This window comes from Balearica regulorum, chromosome Z (assembly GCF_011004875.1).
Source record: "Balearica regulorum gibbericeps isolate bBalReg1 chromosome Z, bBalReg1.pri, whole genome shotgun sequence".
Classification (NCBI taxonomy): Eukaryota; Metazoa; Chordata; class Aves; order Gruiformes; family Gruidae; genus Balearica; species Balearica regulorum.
The window spans coordinates 66,036,511-66,061,687 of NC_046220.1; the positions used below are offsets into that span (position 1 = coordinate 66,036,511).

The following is a 25,177-nucleotide window of genomic DNA, read 5'->3' on the forward strand; positions in this document are numbered from 1 at the left end:
TTCAGCCACCATCCAGGTGAGCACCTTGTCACCTGGCTGCTCCAATGCTGGGATAGTGGGGCCAGTAGCCTGGAACTGGAGGGCAGGGACGCCAAGCAGCTGGGATCCCTGTCTAGGGAAGGGGGCATTGACAAGGAGATTGGAAAAGAGACATAAGCCTTCAGCCTCTGGAGGTGACTTCTGTCAGGTGTGAGGGAAAGGCATCCCTTCAGTGAAGATAATGTATGTCATCCAGGCAAGTGGACCACTGTGGAGAGAGGTATTCAGTACCTGAGGGAATTAGCTGTGCAAGAAATGGTTTATTATGACCCAGACAACAGGCAGTTACCCACAGATCCTGATGAAGTCCAATGCACACAACCCATGTGGTGAAAGTTTGTACAGAGTGCACCATCATCGTATGCCAACTCATTGGCAGTAACAGACTGGAAAGGTGAAGAGCCACCAACAGTGGATGAAGTGGCTGGCTGACTCCAGCAATACAAAGAAAGTTTCTCTTCCTCCCTCGTCTCGGCTGTGGAGAAACTGTCCCAGAAGGTCCAGCAACTCAAAGAGAGTCTGTCCTATTCCTCATCTGTACGGACCAGTATCTCAGCTATTAGGAGTAACCATTCCTCTGCTCAAGAGAGAAGATATAGAGGGTACACACCATGGGCCACCCTGTGGTTTTATCTATGTGACCACAGAGAGGATATGAGGAAGTGGGATGGAAAACCTACCTCAACCCTAGAGGCATAAGTACATGAGATGCAAGGAAAAACAATCACAGAAGTGGATTCTTCCAGGAAAAATGCCGCTCCAGTTCCCAGCAGGCAGTTCCCCAGGAAGTCCTGATTGTACTTATGATCTCTTAAAGGGACTTCTAAGTAATTTTTACAAGAAGTGAGTAATGAATACTATGACCAGGATTAGAGGAGCCCTGCCTCCAGCCAGGTGGAGGAAAGGAACAAGTGGGTTACTTGGACTGTGTGGATTTGATGGCCTGGCACAGAAGATCCACAAGAGTACAAGGCTCTAGTGGACACCAGTGCACAGTATACCATAATGCCATCAAGCTATAAAGGGGCATAAACCATCTGTATTTCTGGAGTGATGGGGGATCCCAACAGCTAACAGTACTGGAGGCTGAAGTGAGTGTAACTGGGAATGGGTGGCAGAAGCACCCCATTGTGACTGGGCCACAGGGCCCGTGCATCCTGAGCATAGACTAACTCAGGAGAGGGTATTCCAAGGACCCAAAAGGGTATCAGTGGGCTTTTGGCATAGCTGCCTTGGGGACGGAGGAAATTAAACAGCTGTCTACCTTGCCCAGTCTCTGAGAGGATCCTTCAGTTGTGGGGTTGCTGAGGGTCAAAGAACAACAGGTGCCAATCACTACCACAATGGTGCATCAGCTGGCTCCCTGATTCCCATCTGTAAGCTGATTTGTCAACTGCAGAGCCAAGGAGTGATTGGCAAGGCTCGATCACCCTTTAACAGTCCCATATGGTCAGTGCAAAAATCTAATGGAGAGTGAAGACTGACAGTAGACTATTGTGGCCTGAATGAAGTCATGCTGCCAACGAGTACTGCCATGCTGGACACTCTAGAACTTCACTATTAACTAGAGTCAAAGGCAGCTAAGCCGTATGCCACAACTGATATCACGAATGAATTTTTCTCAATTCCTTCGGCAGCAGAGTGCAGGCCACAGTTTGCCTTCACTTGGAGTCCAGTACATCCGGAATCGACTGCCCCTGGGTGGAAACACAGCCCTACCATTTGCCATGATCCAGAATGCACCAGAACAGGGTGAAGCTCTGCAGAACCTGCAATACATTGACAACATTATTGTATGGGGCAACACAGCAGAAGAAGTCTCTGAGAAAAGGAAGAAAATAGTTCAAATCCATCTGAAAGCTGGTTTTGCCATAAAACAAAGTACGGTCAAGAGACCTGCAAAGAAGATCCAGTTTTAGGAATAAAATGGCAAGATGGACACTGTCAGATCCCAAAGGATGTGATTAACAAAATAGCAGCTATGTCTCCACCAACTAACAAAAAGGAAACAAGCTTTCTTAGGTGTTGTGGGTTTCTGGAGAATGCACATTCCGAATTACAGTCTGATAGTAAGCCCTCTCTACCATGTAACCCGGAAGAGAGAACAATTTCAAATGAGGCCCTGAGCAATGACAAGCCTTCGAACAAATTAAACAGGAAATAGTCCATGCAGTAGCCCTTGGGCCTGTCCGGGCAGGACCATATGTAAAAACATGTGTTCTACACCACAGCAGGGAGAATGGCCCTACCTGGAGTCTCTGGCAGAAAGCACCAGGGGAGACTTGAGGTTGACCCCTGGGGTTTTGGAGTTGGGTATACAGAGGATCTGAGGCCTGCTACACTTCCACTGAAAAAGAGACATTGGCAGCATATGAAGGGGTTCAAGCTGCCGTGGAAGTGATCAGTATTGAAGCAGAGATCCTCCTGGCACCCTGACTGCTGGTGCTGGGCTGGATGTGCAAAGGGAGGTTCCCCTCTACACATCATGAAACTGATGCTATGTGAAGGAAATGGGTTGCACTGATTACACAGTGGGCCCGAATAGGACACCCCAGTTGCCCAGGAATTCTGGAAGTGATCATGGACTGGCCAGAAGGCAAAGATTGCAAAATATCACCAGAAGAGGAGGTGACACCTGCTGAAGAGTGCCCAGCATATAATAAACTACCAGAAAATAAGAAGCAATATGCCCTATTCACTGATGGGTCCTGTCACATTATGGGAAAACACCGGAGGTGGAAGACTGCTGTACGGAATCTTACATGGTGAGTCACAGAAACTGCTGAAGGACAACATAAATCAGGCCAGTTTGTGGAAGCTGAAGCCATCCACCTGGCTTTAGACATTGCTGATCAAGAAAAATGGCCAGTGCTCTATCTCTGTACTGACTCATGGATGGTGGCCAATGCCCTGTGGAGGTGGTTGCAGCAACAGGCAGCGCAGAGGTAAGCCCATTTGGGCTGCCCCATTGTGGCAAGATATTGCTGACCAGCTAGAGAACCTAACTGTAAAAGTACATCATGTAGATGTTCACATACCCCAGAATCAGGCCACTGAAGAGCATCTAACAACCATCAGGTGGATCAGGCTGCCAAGATTGAAGTGGCTCAGGTCGATTTGGACTGGCAACATAAGGGTGCATTACTTATAGCTCAGTGGGTCCATGACACCTCAGGCCATCAAGGAAGAGATGCAACATATAGATGGGCTTGTGATCAAGCAGTGGTCTTGACTGTGGATGTTATTGCACAGGTTATCCATGAATGTGAAACGTGCACTGTGATCAAATAAGCCAAGCAGTTAAAGCCTCTGTGGTATAGAGGATGATGGCTGAAATATTACTATGGGGAGGCCTGGCAGGCTGATTATATCACACTCCCACAAACCCGCCAAGGCAACGCCACGTGCTTACAATGGTGGAAGCAACCATCCCGTGGTTGGAAACATATCCCATGTCCCATGCCACCATCCACAACACTATGGGCCTTGAAAAGCAAGTCTTGTGGTGACATGTCACCTGAGAAAGAAATGAGGCAGACAACAGGACTCATTTCCAGAACAACCTCATAGACACCTGGGGCAAAGGGCCACCTGGGCATCGAGTGGGTGTATCACATCCCCCACCATGCACCAGCCTCTGGGAAAGTGATAGAATGGGCTGTTAAAGACTACACCAAGAGCAATGGGTGGTGGGACCTTCAAACATTGGGACGTACATTTAGCAAAGGCCACCTGGTTAGTCAGTGCTGGGGGGGGGGTCTACTAATTGAGCTGGCCCTGCCCAGTCAAAATTTCCATGTACTGTAGAAGAGGAGAAAGTACCCATAGTGCACATAAGGAATTTGTTAGGGAAGACAGTCTGGGTTACTCCTGCCTCAGGCAAAGGCAAACCCATCTGTGGGATTGCTTTTGCTCAAGAACCTGGGTGGAGTTGGTGGGTGATGCAGAAGGATGGGACAGTCCAATGTGTACCTCAAGGGGATTTGATTTTGGGTGAGAATAGCCAATGATTTAAATTGCATGATGATTGCTAAATAACCCTGCCATTGTATGTCATCACTATTACAATTGCTATATGCTGTATCAATGGTTTTACAGTAAGAATCACCTAAATTAACAAAGGATGAACTTGATGAAACTGAGCCAAGTGCCATGATGATGGAACTAGAACTGCCCTCAGCAACCAGCACCCAGCAACTTCCACAAAATCGGTATCTTCAACCTGCAGACCTTGTGCGTGTGCTGTGCCAGATACACCAGCCGTGAGGTCTGGATGCAGCATGCAACAATCCAACACCACACACCATCTCCTCTGTCCTGAGAGACTGTTCTGACAGATGGAGCCCAAAAGTCATGCACTAAATGAACTCAATGGACATTTTAGAGGCATGGTGCATAGAATAAGGGAATGATATCTGTGTATCTCTCTGTATATGTCAAACATAGGAAAAATGGTAGTGACTAATTGGAGAGTGTAGGATCTGGGCATGACATAGATGGTATAGAATAAGGGGTGGATGATGTCCTTGTTTTCAGCTGGGATAGACTTAATTAATTTTCACAAGAGGCTGGGGGGGACACAGCCAGGACAGCTGACCCAAACTAGCCAAAGGGGTGTTCCATACCATATGATGTCACCCTCAGTATATAAAGGCAGCTGGCCAGGGAGGAGGAGCCACTGCTCAGGGATAGGCTGGGCATTGGGTTTTGGGTGGTAAGCAAATTGCATTGACTATCACCCATTTTGTATATTCTTTTATGAGGATTGTTATTTTCCTCTTCCTTTGCCATCCCACCAAAATGTCCTTATCCTGACCCACAAGTTTTACCTTTTCCTTTTGATCATCCTCCCCAGCCCACTGGGGACAAAGGAGTAAACGAGTGGCCACGTGATGCTTAGCTGCTGGCTAGAGCTAAACCACGACAGAAATATATTAAAGGTTATAGGTTTGCAGCATTTCACAATGCCAAGATTTTATTTCTCTTAAAATTTCTCATAAAATTCAGCATTTTCTTTGAAATACCAGATCTTGAGATTGTGATATTACATGTAATTTTTTTAAAAAGGATATTATTTGCCCTTATGGTGCTTCATAAATGTCTGAATACATTTAAAACACACAAAAAAAGGTGTAAAGATACCTCAGAACCTCAACCTGTGGACACAAAACAAAATAGAGTCCTTTGCAAACCACACAGTCCCTTTCACCACAAAGTCTTAACAGTTCTATGAGAGAACAAAATATTTTCTTCACTCTGATATTTTCCCTCCCAGTTCTTACTGTGGTAATAATACTATTTTGGAGATAAAAGAGAAGATTCTTAGACTGCCTGAAATATTTTGGTTTAATTTGGCCACAGAAACAGGACTTGCCCAGCCCAATGACGTAGCCAGCTGCAGGTCAGATAGGATTTGCTCCCTTCATGTATACAGGGACCTACTTGTCTTTAAAATGCTGGGCATGTATATGGCAGATCATAGCTGAAAATAATTATTAGAGCATTTATTTCTAGGTCCTTCTTCAGTGTATACTGTGTTCAGATGAGATAATTATTGACACTCTTACAACGGAGTTTAAAAATCCATCATAAAAATCATTCATATGGACAAAGTGTCAACAATTAGGCTAGAATCTCTTTGCAGTTTGTAATGCCCCTAAAGTCCAATTGTCTGCTTTTCCTGTTATGTATTGACATACAAGTATAAGTGATATATTTTACAGACCTCATTCTCATATCTTTCCATTAGTCTAATTGACTCTGTCTAGTTGAAGATTAACACCTTCCTTCCTAGGACATCTGTCACTGGTGTATCATCACAGATTGCATTTTACCTACAGCAGAAATCTTTCATATGCTGGCTGAAGGTTTTTTAGATACATTAAACCCCAGTGTCTCTGTCTGCTTTAATGTTTGCAGGACACCAAATGCTGGATGTGCTTTGCTCAACAGACACTCTGGTGTTTGTTGTGTTTCTAGTTTATACTGTATTTGCCACCTGCTCACTAAGTTACAGATACTTGATTACATAGTATTGTGTTTAAATAAATGGATATTATGAATTAACTGCTGCAATGAATTCATACACCGAGCAAAGCAATAAAAGTCTGGATGAAGAAACAAGCTCAGCTCCAGTGTATTTTATTTTCATTTTTCATCTCCACAGTTTTATATATGTCAGGAGGCATAAATTTTGACATATTTTTACTATGAACATGACATTTTGTCTTAGAATTTTTCTGGAATTTGTTTAAAACTTGAAAGGCTTATATTCTTGTACCCCATTCAATGGAGGTCTAAAGCTCTGCTGACAATATCAAGGACACTGGTGCTTCAAGAAGCTTGGCCAGCCCTGGCATGTGCCCTGGCTGAGCAGACAGATTCCTGCAGCTTCTAAATAAAACAACTTGCTCTGGCTTTAAATTGCTTCTGGCCTGGATGCTGAGCAATGCTGCTCTTTCACATCATGATGAGCTAGCACAAAATGAGTAGCAATTGCTAGCTGTCAGTGAAGACATGGGGAGTTTCCCCAAATGGAAAATGGCTGGGATGACTACAGCCAATGCTGCTGACCTGATGAAAGCCCATCAGAACCACTTTATTTCTCAAATATTCTCTTTCTTCAAAAGAACTAAAATGATTCTTACCATTTTTTCCTATCTTTCTTAAGCATGGTTCTCACTATTCACACTCTAAAGCCCTCCTTTCTTATAGCCATTTAATTTGAGCCTTTTATTTTGCACTCATGCTTTTTGCTTCTTTATTATACAGTCAGCTCCCCAAAAATCAAAGGCCAATGAAGTAATCTACATCCCCCAAATATCCTAATTTACACCTTTGTATGCACAGAGAACAAGCAGAAAAACACAACAAAATAATTAGTCACCTGATTTAACACAAAATATTCTACCTCATTTTCTTCAAGCCTTTTGCTTCTTTCCCCCCCACCCCTCTGTAAATCCTGAGAAAAACTGAAAGACATTCCTAGCAGACTTCATTGCCAAGGCTCAGAAGGAAACCATGTACTCCATGGTAAGTTATGTATACATTCCTTACAGAAATTCTCTCTTTCCACTCCCTTATTTTTCTTGGGGTTTTTAATGACTGCAGAATTCAATTAAAAAAAAAAATCACCAGGAAACAGTAACAAAAGAAATGCTAAAAAAAGCTGATTAACTGCTGAATAGTAAACAAAAAAAAAAGCAATACTCCAAGCATTCATATTTTTCAGGCACTTAATTAGGAAGGATTGGCTGATTTCATCCTCAATGGCCTTAGCTACAGCTGAAAATGAGAAAGCAAGACATTTTAAACCTGATTTTTAATAGTGTGGAGGACTTCAATTCTCTCTGCAGCAGGTTCTTAAGTGTATGAAATTGGCTGTGGCTATGAAAAATGTAAAAATCAAAAAGAGCAACCAATGTACTCAATCAATAGTTTTCAATTAAGTATACCTAGGAAAGTGTGACAGTGCCTTCAGCATAAACAAAAACTTCCAAAAAAGCAATACAGTAAAAATGAAGGTAATGAAATCTGTATTGACTGATTGACTTAATAATGCTTAAAAGTGAATCCAAACACTTGTGTTTATGAGCATTTCCCTCCCTAGCATTCTCATGCAGAATGTATTCAGTTTGTTTCTCTGTTCAAATCTTACCATATAAGAAAGGAGTGTTGCATTTCCTGGAGTTTTTAATTAATAGTCATATCAGTGATCCATAATAAAAACAACTTAAATATATTCAAATATCAAAATAGTTACTTTATGATGCCATTCACCTCCTTGTGACTTTTACTACCAGAACCTTTTTTTCAAAATTGAAATTGGGATATTTAGTCCAAGTCAGTCCAACTCTAGGAGAGATCAATGTTGACTCCACTACAAGAAAGCGCTATTAACAGGGCGATTAAGAAACAAATTGGACGTATACATACATCATGGAATAAGACAGTTAATGATTCAAGCATTCTCTAAATAAGAATGAGCCTACAATATAATTTGCCTTGACAGGTTTTGCAGCTTGTAAAGCTTTATTTTTATTAATCTCCTGCAACATCTTTATTACAGAAAATGAAATCTAGAAACTGGTTTCAATATAGTGTATTCTGGTGAGACTGCTGCACATCAGAAGACTTTTGCCTTTACAAAGGCAAAAAACATCTGCATGTAATAAAGCTGTGACAGGGACCCACGCAATCTGTGGGATTCTGCAATAACATTTTAATCCAACATTCACATACAATGCAACTTTATACTTCAAAACACTCCTCCAATTCTGCCTGACTGGCTAGGCAAGATCTGTCTGTGTCTGGGGAATAAGCTGGCTGCATGTGAGACAACTTTGGTCTGGAAGCCATAAAAGCAAACTTAATCACTTCCTCTGTATATGACAATAGGACAGAGGAGCATGGGGGACTGCGTCCAGCTGTCCTCACTTTGCACACCTCATTGAAATGAGGTTCCCTGCTTAGGGATGTGGCTGGACTTGGCAGTGTTAGGTTAACGGTTGGACTAGATGATCTTAAAAGTCTTTTCCAACCCAAACGATTCTGTGATTCTATGAAATACGAACCGCCTTAACCTACAAGTAATTTAACGTAAGCCTTTACTTTCATCACCTTTCTGTAACTCATGGGATGAAATCTAGCACTTGAAATTCTTCTTCAGAAAGCAGTGTAGGTTAGCAGCCATGCTTAGGGAGAAGACCTGACTGTGTTCTCACAGCAGGATGCTGCCCATGCAAGTGGGGATAACTTCGCTTTTTCAAGCCATCCCAGCACTTCTTGGATAGCACACTTGGATAGTACAGTTCTCTGCTGTTTTAAGCTGAGTGTTATTTCAAAGTGCATTCTAGCCCTTAGTGCTCAGGAAATTATTTTGTGGAGAAAGGACTGTCTGTCATTATCAGCTTCAGCATTGTGCTATGAATATAGCAGATCAATATTGAAATGCCCTTGTTTGGTCTTTTGCTGCACTGTTCTCAAGATAACCTTTGTTGTCAGAAAAGTCACCTTAAGCAGTTTATTACATAAAATCAGACTGAAATGCAAGAGAGTTGTTTCAGAGACTTTCCAGCAATATGTATGCCTCCATGAGTGAGCTCTGGAAGACCTTAAGTGAAAACAGAACCATTGCAAGACTTGTTTAACTACATTTTACAAACCTGCTTCTACTTTATGAAGTTTTCTCAGTTTGCAGCATTCTCCTTCATAGCAAAAGCCTTTTCCCTTCTTCCTTTATCCCTTCCTATGAAGCCTTTCACCAGTTAAGTGAATAGGGGATAAACCCCATTTTTGGAAGAGGAATCTCAAGAAGATGCTGGTGTAACGGACTCAGGAGAAAAACTAAGAACATCAATAAAAATGAAGATGTTAATAGGCTAGAGGGTATGGAAGATAGCCACAGAGAAGTGAGAAATTATTTTTAAAGAGCTGCAGTGGAGACTAGGGAGAGAAATCAGCATGAGAGGATGTATGAATTAAGTAAATATCAATAAAAATTGCTGCTTTCAGCAGCAGTTCCCCAGTGATTTTGGTGTGCGAGCGCTCCTGCTCCATCCCAGTCATGGTCTGAAGGCAGATGCTCAAGCTGTGGGGGATGATCCATGCTGCCTCATTCCCCAGCCCTCACTTCACTCTTTCTGATTAGTGGCATTTTCTGGTTTCTGCAGGTCCCTGCGACCCCTCCCGCAGCCCTGTGCCCCGCACTCCCACTGCGAGGACTTGCCCCTCAGCAAGAGCTGCTGCCTTTCACCTACTGCCGAAGCTGATGTGAGGAAAGTGCTGAAGCATGTCTGATCACCTTCCAATACTTCTCTACTAGAAATATATCTACTTTCAAACGTAACTACCACTCTTGAAATTTCAACACCTTTGCTTTTCCTTGGCTGACTTGGAGGACCTATTTCTGTTTTCAGATCCCTTATTTTAAAATCTTTCTGTCCATTTGGGATTTTACCATCCTCTCCAAAAAGGAGACAGGGCCTCAGATCATTCACTCTCCCTGTCTGCACTCCCCATTTGCTGTGTGGGACGGCACTTTTGATCTCTTTAAGAGAGCTGCATTTTTGTCACACCCTTGCAGTTTCCTTCTGCCTCCTGGGACATTTCACCTTTAGTTGGCAGGACAGATTTTGTAAGCTCTGACTGGATTTTCCTTATGTGACTTTATTCATAGAATCATAGAATGGTTTGGGTTGGAAGGGACCTCAAAGATCATCTAGTTCCAACCCCCCCTGCTGTGGGCAGGGACACCCTCCACTAGACCACGTTGCCCAAAGCCTCATCCAATCGGGGCTTGAACATTTCCAGGGAGGGGGCTGCCACAGCTTCTCTGGGCAACCTCTTCCAGTGCCTCACCTTAAAAAATTACTCCCTAATATGTAATCTAAATCTACTCTATTTCAGTTTAAACCCATGACCCCTTGTCCTATCACTCCATGCCCTTGTAAACAGTCCCTCTCCATCTTTCCTGTAGGCCCCTTCAGGTATTGGAAGGCCGCAATTAGATCTCCCCAAAGCCTTCTTTTCTCCAGGCTCAACAACCCCAACTCTCTCAGCCTGTCCTCATAGGAGAGGTGCTCCAGCCCTCTGATCAGCTTCGTGACCCTCCTCTGGACTCGCTCCAACAGCTCCATGTCTCTCTCCTGTCCTGGGGCTCCCAGAGCTGGACGCAGCACTCCAGGTGGGGTCTCACCAGAGCGGAGTAGAGGGGCAGGATCACCTCCCTCGACCTGCTGGTCACACCTCTTTTGATGCAGCCCAGGACACAGCTGGCTTTCTGGGCTGCAAGTGCACACTGCCGGCACATGTTGAGCTTCTCATCAATCAATACCCCCAAGTCCTTCTCCTCAGGGCTGCTTTCAATCCATTCTCCACCCAGCCTGTGGTTGTGTTTGGGATTATTTGGATTGTCCTTGGGATTATTGGGAAAGAGGGAAGTATTTAAGTATAGAACTGGAATTAAAACAAATTATGGTCTAACTCAAGGCTTGCAGTTTAGACAGTCATAAAAGAGCTTGTAACGTATCCCAGATTTCTTGAAAAAATGAGCCCTGGAAGTTCTCTCCTTTGGGAGGGCAAAAACTAAGACACCTAAATAAGTATTTAAATTTTAAAACCTTAACTTAAATGTGAGAAAAAGATTATTTTTTGTTTTCTTAGTAACACACTGGATCCAGAAGACTGTGGTAGACAGTATGAAAAGTCCTTTAACAACCTCAGATAAACCCAGACTTCCCCTCTAGCCATAGTACCCATGCTTTTGTTTATATAGTTAGCTTTGAATGCAGTAACTAACCCAGTGAAGACTCTCCATGGAGACTGAAAAGTCATTTTAAATCCCCATGACTTTCAGAATATAAATCTCTCATAACAGATATTGTATGAATTTTCAGCTAGAAGCAACATTTCCTGATTATTCTTGGTTACTTTTGTATTTTCTGTAACATACTCATGTAAATACATACAAAACTCTGTCAAGATTATAAAAAATGACTAAGTGTTTGTATTTAGGATGAACTACCAATATTGATTTTCCTTGATCTATGAAGGAAATGTCTTTAAATCTGCTTAGAAATATAACTTTAGCTGCTATGGACAGTGTTGAGCATTTGTCTTTAAATGTTCAGAAAAAACGTAGATTATAAAGCTGTATTAAATAAGGAGAGGCTAAGATTGCTAATTTCAATTTGTGCATCTAAAAATGTAATACAAATGTGATATTTATTATTTCTCTCAACTTTTCCACAGCTTACACACATGCAATTTTAATCTATGTGACTGTCTGTTTGGTTTTTTTTTTTTAATTGCAGATGCAGGTTTCTTGTGGGTCTTAAAGATGTCTTTGTTGATTCTCTCCCGGCAACTAACACTGAAAGAACTGATATTAAATATTACATCAAAAGGAAGGTTTGCATCCCCATCATTTCTGGCTGGTTCATATTTTGTTCTCTCCTTTTCTCCCAGAGGCTGTAACATTCAGTTCTATTATCCTCTTGTTTGTAGCAAGGGAGCTGTAATATGCAAGGTCCTCTCACTGACGAGCAGCAGAAACTGCTAGTCCTATTCTTTCTTCAGATTTTTTTTTAAATGGAATTTATTTGGGTTTTTTCTTTATTTTTTCTTCCTTTGGTACACTTTTCCTCTGATAATGTATACACATAGCTAAGTGCGAATTTCATGTGTTCAGTTAATATGGATTTCCTACAGAGTTTTGCCCTCCAGGAACAACAGGAAAAACAGCTACCTCACATGACAGATGCTGGTTTTGTTGTTTAGTGTACATCTTAAAGGCACAGTTTAAAATGTAAATATGGAAAAATCATGCAGATTTATCTGTGTCAAACTGGGCCTGAAATCAGTATTGTCAGTATTATGGTTTTCCAAGGGAGCCATTCCCTATCAATTGTTTTTTAATTGTTATAACACTTTCTTTTCACTTGGTGTGAACAAAGCACTGTAAATAGAGATTTATAGTGAAAGTGACAGGAGGCAATTCAAGATAAAATACATTTATTTATTCTTCCCCTTGGAGTATGCTCCTCTTATGATGTTAACTCATGGCAGAGCATGTTTGCTACTAGTAGAGGTGAGCAGAAAGCTTACAAATGCCTTTCCTGCTGTGAACATTGGACAGATACAACTCTTCTCATGATTTCATATGTGAATCAAATTTTAGCTGCATTTTTTAAAATCCCAATGGTAGCAAGAAAGAGGAAAGGATGGAGTGAGGTCCCTATTGTCCCTGGTTGAGTTAGAGCTGACCTGATATGCAGCAGCATCTGCTTCTCCACACTGCTCGGTGTTTCCAGGAGTTATGCACGGATCCAGTGTATTCTAATCCCCTCTCCCCAACTCCACTGAAACCACAGGTCACAACCTCCTGCTAAAGCACTAATGTATAGATGAAATACTTGCCACATGTGATCACTGAGCTGTCACTGCCTGACCCCTTACAGTGATCATCCCTGAACCACTGAGGCTATGTACGCTGTGCTCTGTGACAGGGAGAACTGCAACGGCTTTGAAGGAATAATCTGTATTTTAAGTCTATACTGCATGAACTAATCCCTGCACAGTGATATCCAAGTCTGGGTGGAGCAAATTAGTTTAACTATTGGAAACAGTGTTACCCTAGAACCTCACTGGGGCATCCCAGCTAGCTTGCATCTTTCTGTGTAGCATTGCATTATACAGCAAAGGCAACAGCAACATATTCAGCCACTGAGATGGTCCTCAGTTGTTTGGTGGCCAGCACAGAGGGGAATTAAAGCAGAAAGTCTTTCTGGAGCATTTTATAAGCAGCTTGTGATCTCCAAAGTTCACTGTTTTCACTGCCAGTTCTGCAAAGGTATCACACAATGCCTGAAGAAATTAAGTGCTGTTGAAATTAAGTGTTTTCTACTAAAGCCTATTTAGTAAACACACAAAACTTTTGCCCAGATAGAAGACAGGCTTTTCTGTCCTACTTACTCTCCAGGAAGAGAAGGGTCCTAATGCCTCTTGTATTGTGGGAAACACGAGTGAGCACTGGGTAGAAGTAAAACCTCTAATTTGGATTAACAAGATATTTTCTCTTCTTCTTCTTCTTCCTTATTTTATAATAAGTCTATATTTATAAAGCTAGAAATTTGGAAATGTTTATTTGTTTTATTGTTTTTAACATGCTGTCACCTGACATTAAGGGGACAGACAGGTTCTTTTGGGGATCCTTGGCAGAATGATGATGGTATTAAATAAAGGTTTATTTTTCTTAATAGAATTTTATAATTAGAATAGCACAGAATTTTTGATTAGAATGGCACAGGATTTCTACAAGCAGAATCAATGTAGTACAATCTGTAAGTAGTGGAATACAGAATTTATATTACAACTTAATATATGATTTCTAATCATTTAGACCTTGTTTTAACTTAACATACTTAACTTTGAACCTCTGCAGACTGGGTCAAATCTTAATACGTGGCTTGCTGTATCAATATAACAATCACAATCTAGACTCAAGAATCATATGAAAGAAGACGAGTCACTCAGTCCTCAGTGGATGCAGATGATGGTGGATTTGTCCCTGGCCCCAAGGTGTCCCGGGTCTCACTGTCCAGCCGTAGTTCCAGTCCAAGTTCCCTGCTTAGGACTTGTAGCTGCCTAATTTTATAGACAGTGCTCTGGGTGCAGTTACGCTTCCCTGTTCTGTGAGGGGTCGTCACCACCTGGCTGGTTGGGTGCCTGCGACCTTCAAGGCAGGTGATGAAGGCAGTAATTGCTGTGGCACCCAGGAACTTTGAGGCCAGTGGGGAGGGGCAGAAGAAATCTGTTCGGTTTGTCTACTGGGTTCACAAGACCTTCAGGACCTGATAACGAGGGGAAAGGGAATGAATACATGACCAGCTCAGAGAGATGTCATGGAGAATGGCCGTTTGCCTTACAAAATGGCATTAGCTATGCTAACTATATAACCATAGGTTGGGAGCAGGGGGCACCGGTCACAGCTGCATATGATAAAAATAGATTTCCTGATGTAAACTCCTTCTTGAGGGTGTAGCTTTGGGGTTTTTTTCTGTAACAATCAGACAAAGCTAGGTTGTAATGCTTTTACAGGTCTGCTGGATTTGTACCAGACATAGTCTGTCAGAAAATATCTGTGTCCTGAGCTTCCTAAGAACCTGCAATCTGCTCTGGCGGCCAGCTGGAATCTACCAACATAATAGTCTCAAGATCTGTTTTAAATCACTGCTCATAACTTCCTTGAAACTGAAATTTTCAAAAGTTACATTGTTCATGCCCTGATTTTCTCTGTCTGGATTCGGCAGTGGCTCAAGCAATAAATGAGATGACTGAAAAAAATGGACTTTTCTTTTTTAATTGAAAATATTCGTTATTAAGCATTCACTATGAATGTCTTAGTTTAATGGTCAAGGTCTTGCAATATTCTAAGGAAAGACACTCTAAAGCTTTCTTCATTTGCAGGTGAGACCTAAATGGCATTAAGTTAAGCTTTGACAATAAACACTGTCACTGGGTTACATCGCCATGTCACTTTGCAGTTTGGTTTTCAATATAAGAACATTGATGCCACTTTTCCTGCTTGATCAGAGGGCTGAATTCCAATAAAACTTGTTGTACTCACCCATGTACAGCCTGTATCTCACATAGCTATCCTTTCAAAACTGCAAATACTTGACACTCTAAACAAGCTGCGCTGAAATCAGATGCAGAGGAAAGGAGGAATCAAAAGCAGAGGAGCTAGCAGGAGAAAAGAGGTGACCTGAGGGGAGCAGAGGTGAGGGAGGTAATGAGGGAGAGGGAACTCAGTTAAACTTCTTCAGACTGCCCACAAGGCTGTATGCTGCTTTGCTGGTGACTTGCATGGTCTTGGTTTTGTTGGCTTTTTGAATGAATAACCTCCACGTTGCATGAATGCTTTAATGCTACTGACATATACCCCAATCCACAGAAGACAATTAGAAATCTGAGATTCCCCAAAGGAACAGCTCCTTCAGCGAATCTCAAGGTTTGAGTTTGGTGCAGGGGCCATGATATTTCTCTGAAGTTAAGAATAACAGATTTAGACTATTAGAGTACAGAGAAAAGTAAATCTTCAACTTGAGCTGAGAGTGGGAACTGTTCAGGATATTACTGAGTCACTGATAAGACTCACGTGCTGTTGGCTGGCAGCAGAGCTTTCATTTGGGAACGCTGAGCAACAGTGTAACTTTGTCAACATGCACAGTCACAGGGAGATAAAACAAGTATATTAATTACTGTTCAGCCAATAAAAACTATCATTGACACAAGATTTTATGACATTTATTACTAACAAAAATAAATATTGTGAGTTGATGATAACATGACAGGTTTTGTTTCTTTTGCTACTGGCTGTGTCTCTCTACAAAATAAAGAGAGAGACTAGACTAAATATTGGAATCAGTCTTTCATATACCTCCTTTAGCACATGGTTATATTACCATGCTTAAGTTTGTTTATCTACCTAGCAAACTCCAGCAGCCTACCACTGACCTCTCAGAGGCATTTTCCACTTTAACTTTTTGAAAAATAAAGGTGTTATCATAGGAAAAAACAGACAAAACTGAAAATCTCATTAAGAGTATCTTAGCATAGTCTAATTAATGGATAGCAGTTCACCACAGCAGCATTTAGATGTTAATCTGATCATCTGGTTTGCTTTCATCTACCTCAGCGTAACCCTCAGTGACCATATCTGAAGACTAGCAGGATCTGGCACAGAACAGAAGACACCTCCCTTATCTAACAACAGTTGTCTGAATGGCTGAGTATCTAGATTGCCTTATTAGCCGTACAATGAAACTCTACTGTGAAATTTCCAGTTCAACAAAGCGAGTTTATGTTCACACTGTCACATCTACACTATTATTATTAATTATTGATAATAATTAATTATGTTGGCTGAGAGATAACAGACTACAGAATAGGTATGTTCTGTTTTCTTGCTGTGTGATCATAAAGAACAATGGGCAGAAACTCACGAACTAGAGGATAATTCTGCCACAGATGGTCCTGGGAATTAAAACTGAAGTATGGGGATAGCTAAGCCAGACCTCTCTTCTTGCCAGATGCAGATAGCAGCCAGGCATGATTTCCTATTTTGTCATGTTTTCCCAAATAAAAGATTTTGGTGGTTTCATATCAGACAGAACTGCCACATTTCTATGAGTGAGGAAAAAAGGCCTAGGAAAGGCATGATGCAGCCTTCCTTACTACTGCCCAGCTCTAACAAGAAGAGAAGAAATTAACCCTTATCTGTACGGGTGAGGGTTGTAGAGGAGGTGCAGCCACACTCATGATGTAGTTACCAGTCTGCAGCTGGTGCTAACAGAGAGGCTGCAATTCATGATGCTGCAGTAAGTCATGTCTAGTTATGGCCAAGAGGAGTCCTAACCAACAACCTGTGAGCTGAAACAGAAAAATAATAGGCAGTTATGAAGCCACTCACTAGGCCTGTTAGGTCCAGTGGAAGTTAAGGGTGACTTAATCTTGCTGGTGAATTCCTGAGGCATATTACTGACACTAATTCCACTGAGGAGCTCCACTCAGCCATCAGTGACTGAGCAGGATCCAGGTGAGTGATTGCTATCAACAACTTCATGACTATGCTGTCCAATCTTATATTTGAGGGAAAAGAAGCATGTGGAGCACCCTGAGAGAATTCTGTCCAGGCAGTATTTATTCCCTTTTCTCATTAGACTCCCCACTGGCAGCATTAATATGGTTTGATGCATCTGAGGACAGTTGAATGAACACCCTGGTATCAGCTGGCTGCCTAGTATCTAAGAAAATGGCACATCTATAGTGAAGGAGGTTCAAGACAGGTGTAGGACTTTCTGCAGATGCGCTTAGTACCACAGCAAAATGAATGAAAGGAACAGGTGTGAATAAGGGCCAATAGGACCAAGAACCACATATGGATGATTTTAGTTCCACAACTGTGTTTCTTTCTATGGTTTAAGAACCTAAGAATAGGAAAGAATGAAAAATGTCATGAAAACTTAACAGCTGTCTTTTCTGATTAACTGCTCAAATGCATGAATCATTTTTTTGACAGTAAACCTATTGAAAACATTTTATGATGACGTTTGAACTTTTAAATCAAAGGTTTACTATTTTCAAGACAAAAAACACTTGGATAAGGATTTGCATAAATTTCCATGTGTAATATGCATATTTAAATTCAGGGTTTAGTAGAAAGAAAAAGATAAGAAAATATCTTCATCAAAGCAATGTTGTGCAGGCTACTGTGCTGTTTAAGCTTAACATCAGATACATTATCAGGAAGCGCCTTTACAAAAATAGGCATATGTTCTTTTTTGTCGCTGAGTTTTCCAAGCAAACATAAAGCCATGTATTTTGCAATGTCAGTGATAAAAGAGGGTAATACATTACTTTCTGGCACATCCAAAACTTCAAGCAACAAATAAATAGTCTGGATCACACTGAGTATTTTTTGTTGGTCTGTCATGAGTGATCTGCCGAAAATTATAGAAACCTGTAATTAAAACCATAAAACAATCTATTTGCCACATTTTCCTATCATCATGTATGCCTCTTTTTTTTTTTTTTTTTTTTTTTTTTAATAAGAAAGACTCAGTTGCAGTATATGCTGCCCCACCCTTCACATGTGGAGTTATGCTTGTTTTTTGCATGGCAGACTCCCAGTTTGTGCATGGATCACCAGTGGACACAACGCAGCTCATGTCTGGACAGAGCCCACGGGACAGAGCTCCTGAGGACACATGTGAGGAATGGCATACAGGGCTTGCGTCTGCGCTCTGTGTGGCAGAACCACACAAATTGTGCTGCATGTCGGGTCATATGTTTTGGCAAAGAAGGATGGAGGCTAAATTTGCCTAGAAGCACTTTCCAGATTTGTTTCCTGATATACAGCAAATAATGGATTTTTCTCAAATGACATAACTAAATTCAATATTGAGAAGTAAAAGAAAAGTAACCCATCTGTGGATCAAGCATGTGCTGAGCATGAATATTAGACTGAAATTTTAGAGGTGGAAGCAAAAAAGGTATCTTTTAGAACATATGCCCTTTAGAAGTGCATGTAGCAGTGCTGACATTAACTTAATGGGCTTAATTTGCTTTGAGGACTTCTTACATTCGCCCATTAACATGCTAATGTATTTTCCAATTTTATTTTTTCTCTTACTGACAATTCAAAAAATGCCATCATATCTCTTATCACAAGAGAGACAAGATAGAACATAGGAAAAACAATTTCTAATGCACTGTAGCCATAGCTGCTAACTTAACAGTTCATTTGAGGGCTAAAAGGAAAGAAAAAGCTAGTAGTTTGAACAAATGGAACAATTTTTTCCACAGTGTTGTCCAGAATGACAACTAGTACAGGCATATCCAGTAAATCCAGCTGCCAAATGCCATGTTGTAGTGAATGCTCATATTTTTTAAGCCTTAATTCTGAATGTTATCTTGAATTGACAGTAGCATGGGCACTCTTTAAGGTTCTGCTTTAAAACAATCTCAAACGATACCTTGAAGAATTTAACTCAAGCCATGTACATTATAGGAAAAAAAACCCACATTTCTGGTAATGGCTGAACTCATATTATACAGCTCATGATCTACTCAGGTCTTACCTGATGGCTACTGTTTCATTTCTATTGTCTTTGCCCAGACCTGAATTCCCATAACCATCTCCCATGTGTTATGGGCACTGACGAAAGACACAGAATCAGTACTCATTCTGTTGGCTTTAAATTGACATTAACTTAATTTTCATGCTGTTTGAAGAATAATGGTTAGTACTAAATTCTCAAATAGTTCCTATAGAAATACAGAATTAAACACTGCACAATAGAGTTCTTAAAATCACAAATTGCCTTCTGTGTCCTAAGCCTCTGGCTGCTTCATAACATAGGCAGTTTATGTACCTTCTGCCAGCTGATTCCTTCTCAAAGGTGATGAGCTTGAGCAGACTGATGAGAGGGAGCTGTTTAAATGACATCAGAGAAAAAAGCAAGAGAAAAAGAGGAAAGAGAAGGATATGTCATGGAAGATTCTCTGAATTTTTTAAGAAGTGTAACCATAATGTTTTCCAACAGGGACATTAAAAAATATCCATCTTATAGTTTTTGAGAAATTCTTTATTTTTTAAAGACTGAGGGCAATTAAAGTTTTTCCTAGGATGCTGTCCTTCCTACTCCCATAGGTGTCAGCCAAAAATGCAGGAAGAACCAATCCTGTAGACCTCAACAGGCTTACAAAACACTGATCATCTGAAAATTTCAACAATTCAAAGCCTCTTGGGCTTCTTCAGCCTTGCGTGTCTTCCAAGGAAGCATCCCTGAATCTGAGATTTCAGCAATGTGGAATTCGCAAATTTTGAATTCCTGAACAAGGAAGCCCTCCACAGCAGTGCATGAAACTTCAGGCTTTTGGATCATGGTTTACATTCCTGCTGTTTCTCACCTAGTTGGAGACACTGCATTAGAAAAACCCTGAGTATAAATAACTCTTCAACTCCAATTCAGTCATTGTAAGTCTAGAAAGGTTGTATTTGTAAAAATAGGTTTAACTTCAACTCAGAGGCGTTTATTTTCCTGGCACTTCTATAGAACTCAACATTCTGAGTTGATAGCATTTGCAAAGATAGTACAAAGCCTTCACTCTCTCCTTTCTACCGAAAGGAACCACTGTCATAATGCTAACACCTTATGTGGACTGCACCAGTAAGAGGAAATGGGGCATAACAGCACCTAGTGAAATGTGATGATGGAAAAGGCTAACAAACGTAAATGCTACAGGTGGTCATATAAAAGAGGATTGAATGCAACCACTGTAACATTGTAACTGAACTAAACCAAATATACATTGAAGTGGCATGGAGAAAATCAGATACAACTAGGCCAATTACTTGGCACGTGTGGATGCTGTCTAAAGAATTCAGCTAAATGGGACATTTTGGTTATTCCCTGTTTCTTATTTAGACCTCAGCCAGGCTGAAAACGATGCCCTACAAGTGGTTCCTATTTATAGGAAGTAAATCTGTCCCCAAATCTGCATCTTTTTAGGGTGGCATGACCAACATACACCAAATTACTTCAAGGTATACACCTTGCACTTGCAGCATTAGCTGGATTTCTGAAGGAAAAAGCCTCCTGGAAAAGGCAGCTTCAAAATCTGGGCAGAGCTCCATAGGAGATCTGCTGAGTCAAAGCATGTTTGATTTTCTGTTTCTGCTAGCAGCCAGATTATCAGCACACATGCACTCTTCCTGAATAAAAACAGAAACTGTTTGTCCTTGTGAACTTCTGAAAATCTGTATCTATAAAGGAGAATACTGTTCAGTGCTGTGACTACTGCCACTGGCATTTTCTTCAGAGGAAACACATTCAGAGATTGACCTGAAATTGAAGGGATATACTCTTCAATTATTTTATCCAAGTTTTTAAACATTTAGACTAACTGCTGATAAAGTCTTAGATGATACAAAAAATATCCAAAGGGCAAAAAATTATTAAGGACCTGTCAATTTTGTAGGTCAGTCTGCCAAGCCAGGCTCATTTAAACAGCTTCTGTTGTAGTACCTGTGAAACCATGCAGAGAACATCGCTATTCAGAGAACGCGGGTTAGTACGACATACCCTAGAAGGAAGAAATTCTGAAGTGACTGAACAATTATAGGACACAAGCACTACCAGTGTATTCTTAGCATCATCCTCTGGATGAGACTTAAGGCAGTAAATCACTGGGTGTGCATACAGCAGAACTATCAGAAGTACTAACTCAAGACTTCTCATGCCAAAAGTTTTTGAATCTCAAAGAAAATCTCTATTTGTTGTTAGCATCATTTGCAATCTTTAAGGTTTTTTTATTTTAATTAGGGAGGGTAAGATATGAGGGTTTCCTGAAGTTTCTGCAGTATGGTTGAAATTTATTTGACCTTCAAGTCATTTAGCTAAGCTTTTAGACAAAATCCTTTCTCAGTCTCACAGAGTGGTGGACAAATGCTTGGCTACTATACTGTTGTATATATTGCTAATAAGTTTAAATAAAATTACAGATACTGATTTATTTTTAATAGAAAATGTTACAGAATTTCTCACAGCTGAATAGATTCATGCTGGTGTCTAGAAATATGACTATCCATCTGTTGTTATAAAGGAGAAATATCAGCCAGACTTCAGACTGAAAAAAATGCCTTTCAATATGAGTATAACCACTTTGAACTGACTGCTTTTTAATCCCAACACACATTTTAAACCAAATTCCTTTATCCAAATTTAAAAGGCATCTGTAGATTCATTGTCCTGACTGCAGTCCAGTTTCTAGATCAAGCCTTGAAACTGGTGATTTGAGCTTGGATTTGGCCCATTGCGCACATATACAAAATGGCACCATTGCCTTCAGAAGCACATTAATCACAGAGAAACCCATTTTAAGCCCCAGAGAGGCTTAAAAGCTCCTGCTCCCTCCCCCCATGTCTTTCACAAATGCACAGACACATGTGCATAGCCATGCTTGCTTCTCTGCAGCATTGGTAATTGCGAGTTTTCTTTAACTTCTCTCACATTCAGAAGCAAGCTGTAGTTTCATAATTACTATCAAAATTGGAGCATGGGCTAATCAAAATCAATTATCAACTGTGAGATGGGAGGAATAAAATGGAGGAAGAACAGCAGGGTAGCAACTGGGCTCATGAAATTAAAAATAAAAACCCCAAGAAAATCTATGTCTCATCCTGACAAGTGAGGCACTCCGCCTCTCTGTCATCCCTTTCATCATGCAGATGACTGCTCAGTAGCTCTCAGCACTTAATAATGCAATCCCTCCAGTCCACCACATTTTTATGGTAGCTGCCAACTGTTTGTACAGCTTCTAGATAAAAATGATAGAAAAATAGTATTTCACAAACCTATTTAAGAACTCCATAGCTTTTAAACATTTCCTTGTTTCATTTTACAGGGACTTTTTTTTTATTAGTTAATATGAAGCCTAGTTACTTTTCACCAGGAGACAAAGAATGCCGACCATACCAGATTAGGAAACTGGAAGACAAACAGGTGGGAAAATTAATGATAAGTACTCATATTTACACTTGCTCTAAAGAAACCTTTGTGTCAGAGGAAGCTAGATAATACATGGCATGCCATCTGGTTTGCCCAGAGATGGGGCAATGAGATTTGCAGATTACAGCTGGTCCTAGACAGTCATTATCACCCAGTTAACCCAGTGCTTGAACAGAATCAGCCCATGGACAAAGAACAGAAGAGGCAGAGCAAGCACCCACAACTGCAGACTCAGCTGGGAGGCCGGGTGTGCTCCTCAATTCCCTGTTTTTGCTAAACTTTCACAGCAGCATCTATGAATAAGACTTTCAGCTACCTCCTGTTAGACAGGGGATTCCCTTTCATGGTGTTGAACAGAGCAGTACTCACAACTGTGTAAGAGCAAGCACTCAACGTGATGCCTCCAGCTTGTACAAAATGGGCAGAACATCCCTTTGGCCTAAGAAGTCACAGTGAGCAAATCTGTCTTCCTCTTTGAGTATCAAGCAGAGACTCCTGTCAGATACATTCAGTTGTCCAAAAGCCAGTTGTCTAGTCTATGCTAGTCATATAAGCTTATCGATTTTCTAGTAAATGGAAAGAGATGCTCGTAAGACCAATTTGGTGTAGAGTTATACTGATAACTGATGGAGACGAAAAGGTGGAACACACTCTGGAGCTGCCCCTTTCCCCTGGAGGAGTGTGAATGACTACATCCCTAGCGTTTACACAGGAACTGTTCGGCAACCCAAGATCCCATTTCTTGTAAAGAAGAATCAAGCTAATGTTCTCACTTCTTATTTTCAGAGTGGTGCAGAGAAGCAAGGTGCTCCATGGGTTCAGTAACACTTTCTACCACAATAAGTAGAAGAGTGTGAAACAGAGAAAGTTTTTTTTCTTGGAGACTCTGAGGCTGAGCAACAATTCTTGTTAGAAACAAGCATTACAGCATCACCGCCTTTTATTTTAAGTGTGTGTTTAAGTGCCTGTCCTGAAAGAAGTACACAGTAGTGTGTATCTTAAATTAAAAAAAAAAAAAGACCAAGAATCATACTGAACAAATCACACAAACTCTGAACAAAATCCTCTGTGAAACACAGTTCTCCCATGGGAACAGCATACAAGACAGCACATGGGGCACCCATGACAAACGCTATTCATATCACTCAGAGCACTGTTGGAGGATCTCAGATATTAACATAACTTGTAAAGGAAGAGATCACTGAGATGAACTCCAGCTTTCCTTTTGGGTCAGCTTTACTTAGAAAAGCCTTAAACTGTTTGGATCCTGATTGACCCATGTCTGATTAAAATGGCACACTTTTACAGAGACATCTTGACTTTCACATAATACAAGGTAATATATCTTCCAGCCATTTTAGGTTCTGCTATTCTGATGAAGTTTGCTCATCATTTTTACACTTGGGGCACAAGACTGACAGCATAATGTATAACCAGCTAAGTTTAAAAGCAACATGATGAAAAATTAAATTAAAAGACAACTTCCACACATGGTATCTCATTTTTTAGCATGAAATATGGAAACACTTTCTGGTGTCTTAGCAGTTAGCCTCCACACTAGCATGTTGCTGGTTTTAGTAGTATGAATAACGTGCATTAATCAAAGTCACAGAAAACACAATTGTTACAATGATTTCTGAAGCATTCATTGTCTGTCCAGAAAAAAACCACCATATATTTGGGTATAGGAATGCTTGGGCACTGTATTTGGAAATAAATTTTCCAAAATAATTTATACTGTCACAGCAGGTGAGTGATATCAAATATTCTCTGTGCTATTTAATATGAAATCCATGTTTTACTTACCAATCCTGCACAGCATTGAAAGACTCTTCATTTGTGATGTCATACATTAAAATGAAGCCCATTGCACCCCGGTAGTAAGCTGTGGTGATTGTTCTGTATCTCTCCTGACCTGCTGTGTCCTGAAACAATAACAAACAAAATTTTTACATGTTGCAAATAAATTGAAAATTGCTATATTTTTTTTCATAAAGGGAAAACTGATAACAGTTACTGTACAACTCTGCAATCCTACTCACAAAACTAATCAAGGGGGAGAAAACTGAGAATAACAGGAAAAGGAGAATTCTGCATTGGATGACAATAGGAGGGACACATCCATTCTGTCATGAGGTGAGAGTGGAGAGAAGCAGAAAGGCATGGCCTTCTGCCAGGACATACATACTGAGTCATTCACCGATCCATGTCATTTGACCTGAACGTCAGGTAAGAACCTTCGGTCCTGCTCCTGCCTTGTACCCTCCCAATGTGGCAGAGGGGATATGTAAAATCTCATGTCTTGGATAAAATGCTGGGATAAAACAGCATCCTTAAGATCTTCATTATAAGATCAGGATGGTTCCTGAAGTCCAGAAACATCCTGACCAAAAAGGCAATGTCTAATCATTCCGTTCTTCCGATTTTAAGCCATTGATGCTCATGTCAACTCTAGCACCAATACAGATCTGTGCTGACAAAGGCTGAAAAGCAGGGCTTTTACAAGGATGGTATCCAACAAACAAACAAAAAAGTTTGCTAGCAGTCCCTTGCTTCAAGCCAGT

At 40.8% G+C, this 25,177-nt stretch overlaps 1 protein-coding gene across 4 annotated transcripts in view; it reads right to left on the bottom strand.

Moving 5' to 3' along the window:
- Positions 1–25,177, bottom strand: part of RAB3C (RAB3C, member RAS oncogene family) — a 149,051-nt gene that overhangs the window by 62,857 nt on the left and 61,017 nt on the right. For all 4 annotated transcript variants that reach the window (XM_075739850.1, XM_075739852.1, XM_075739853.1 and 1 more), the window contains one exon: positions 24,420–24,538. In XM_075739850.1, the coding sequence (XP_075595965.1) occupies positions 24,420–24,538 (119 nt within the window). The remainder of the gene's footprint in view (positions 1–24,419; positions 24,539–25,177) is intronic.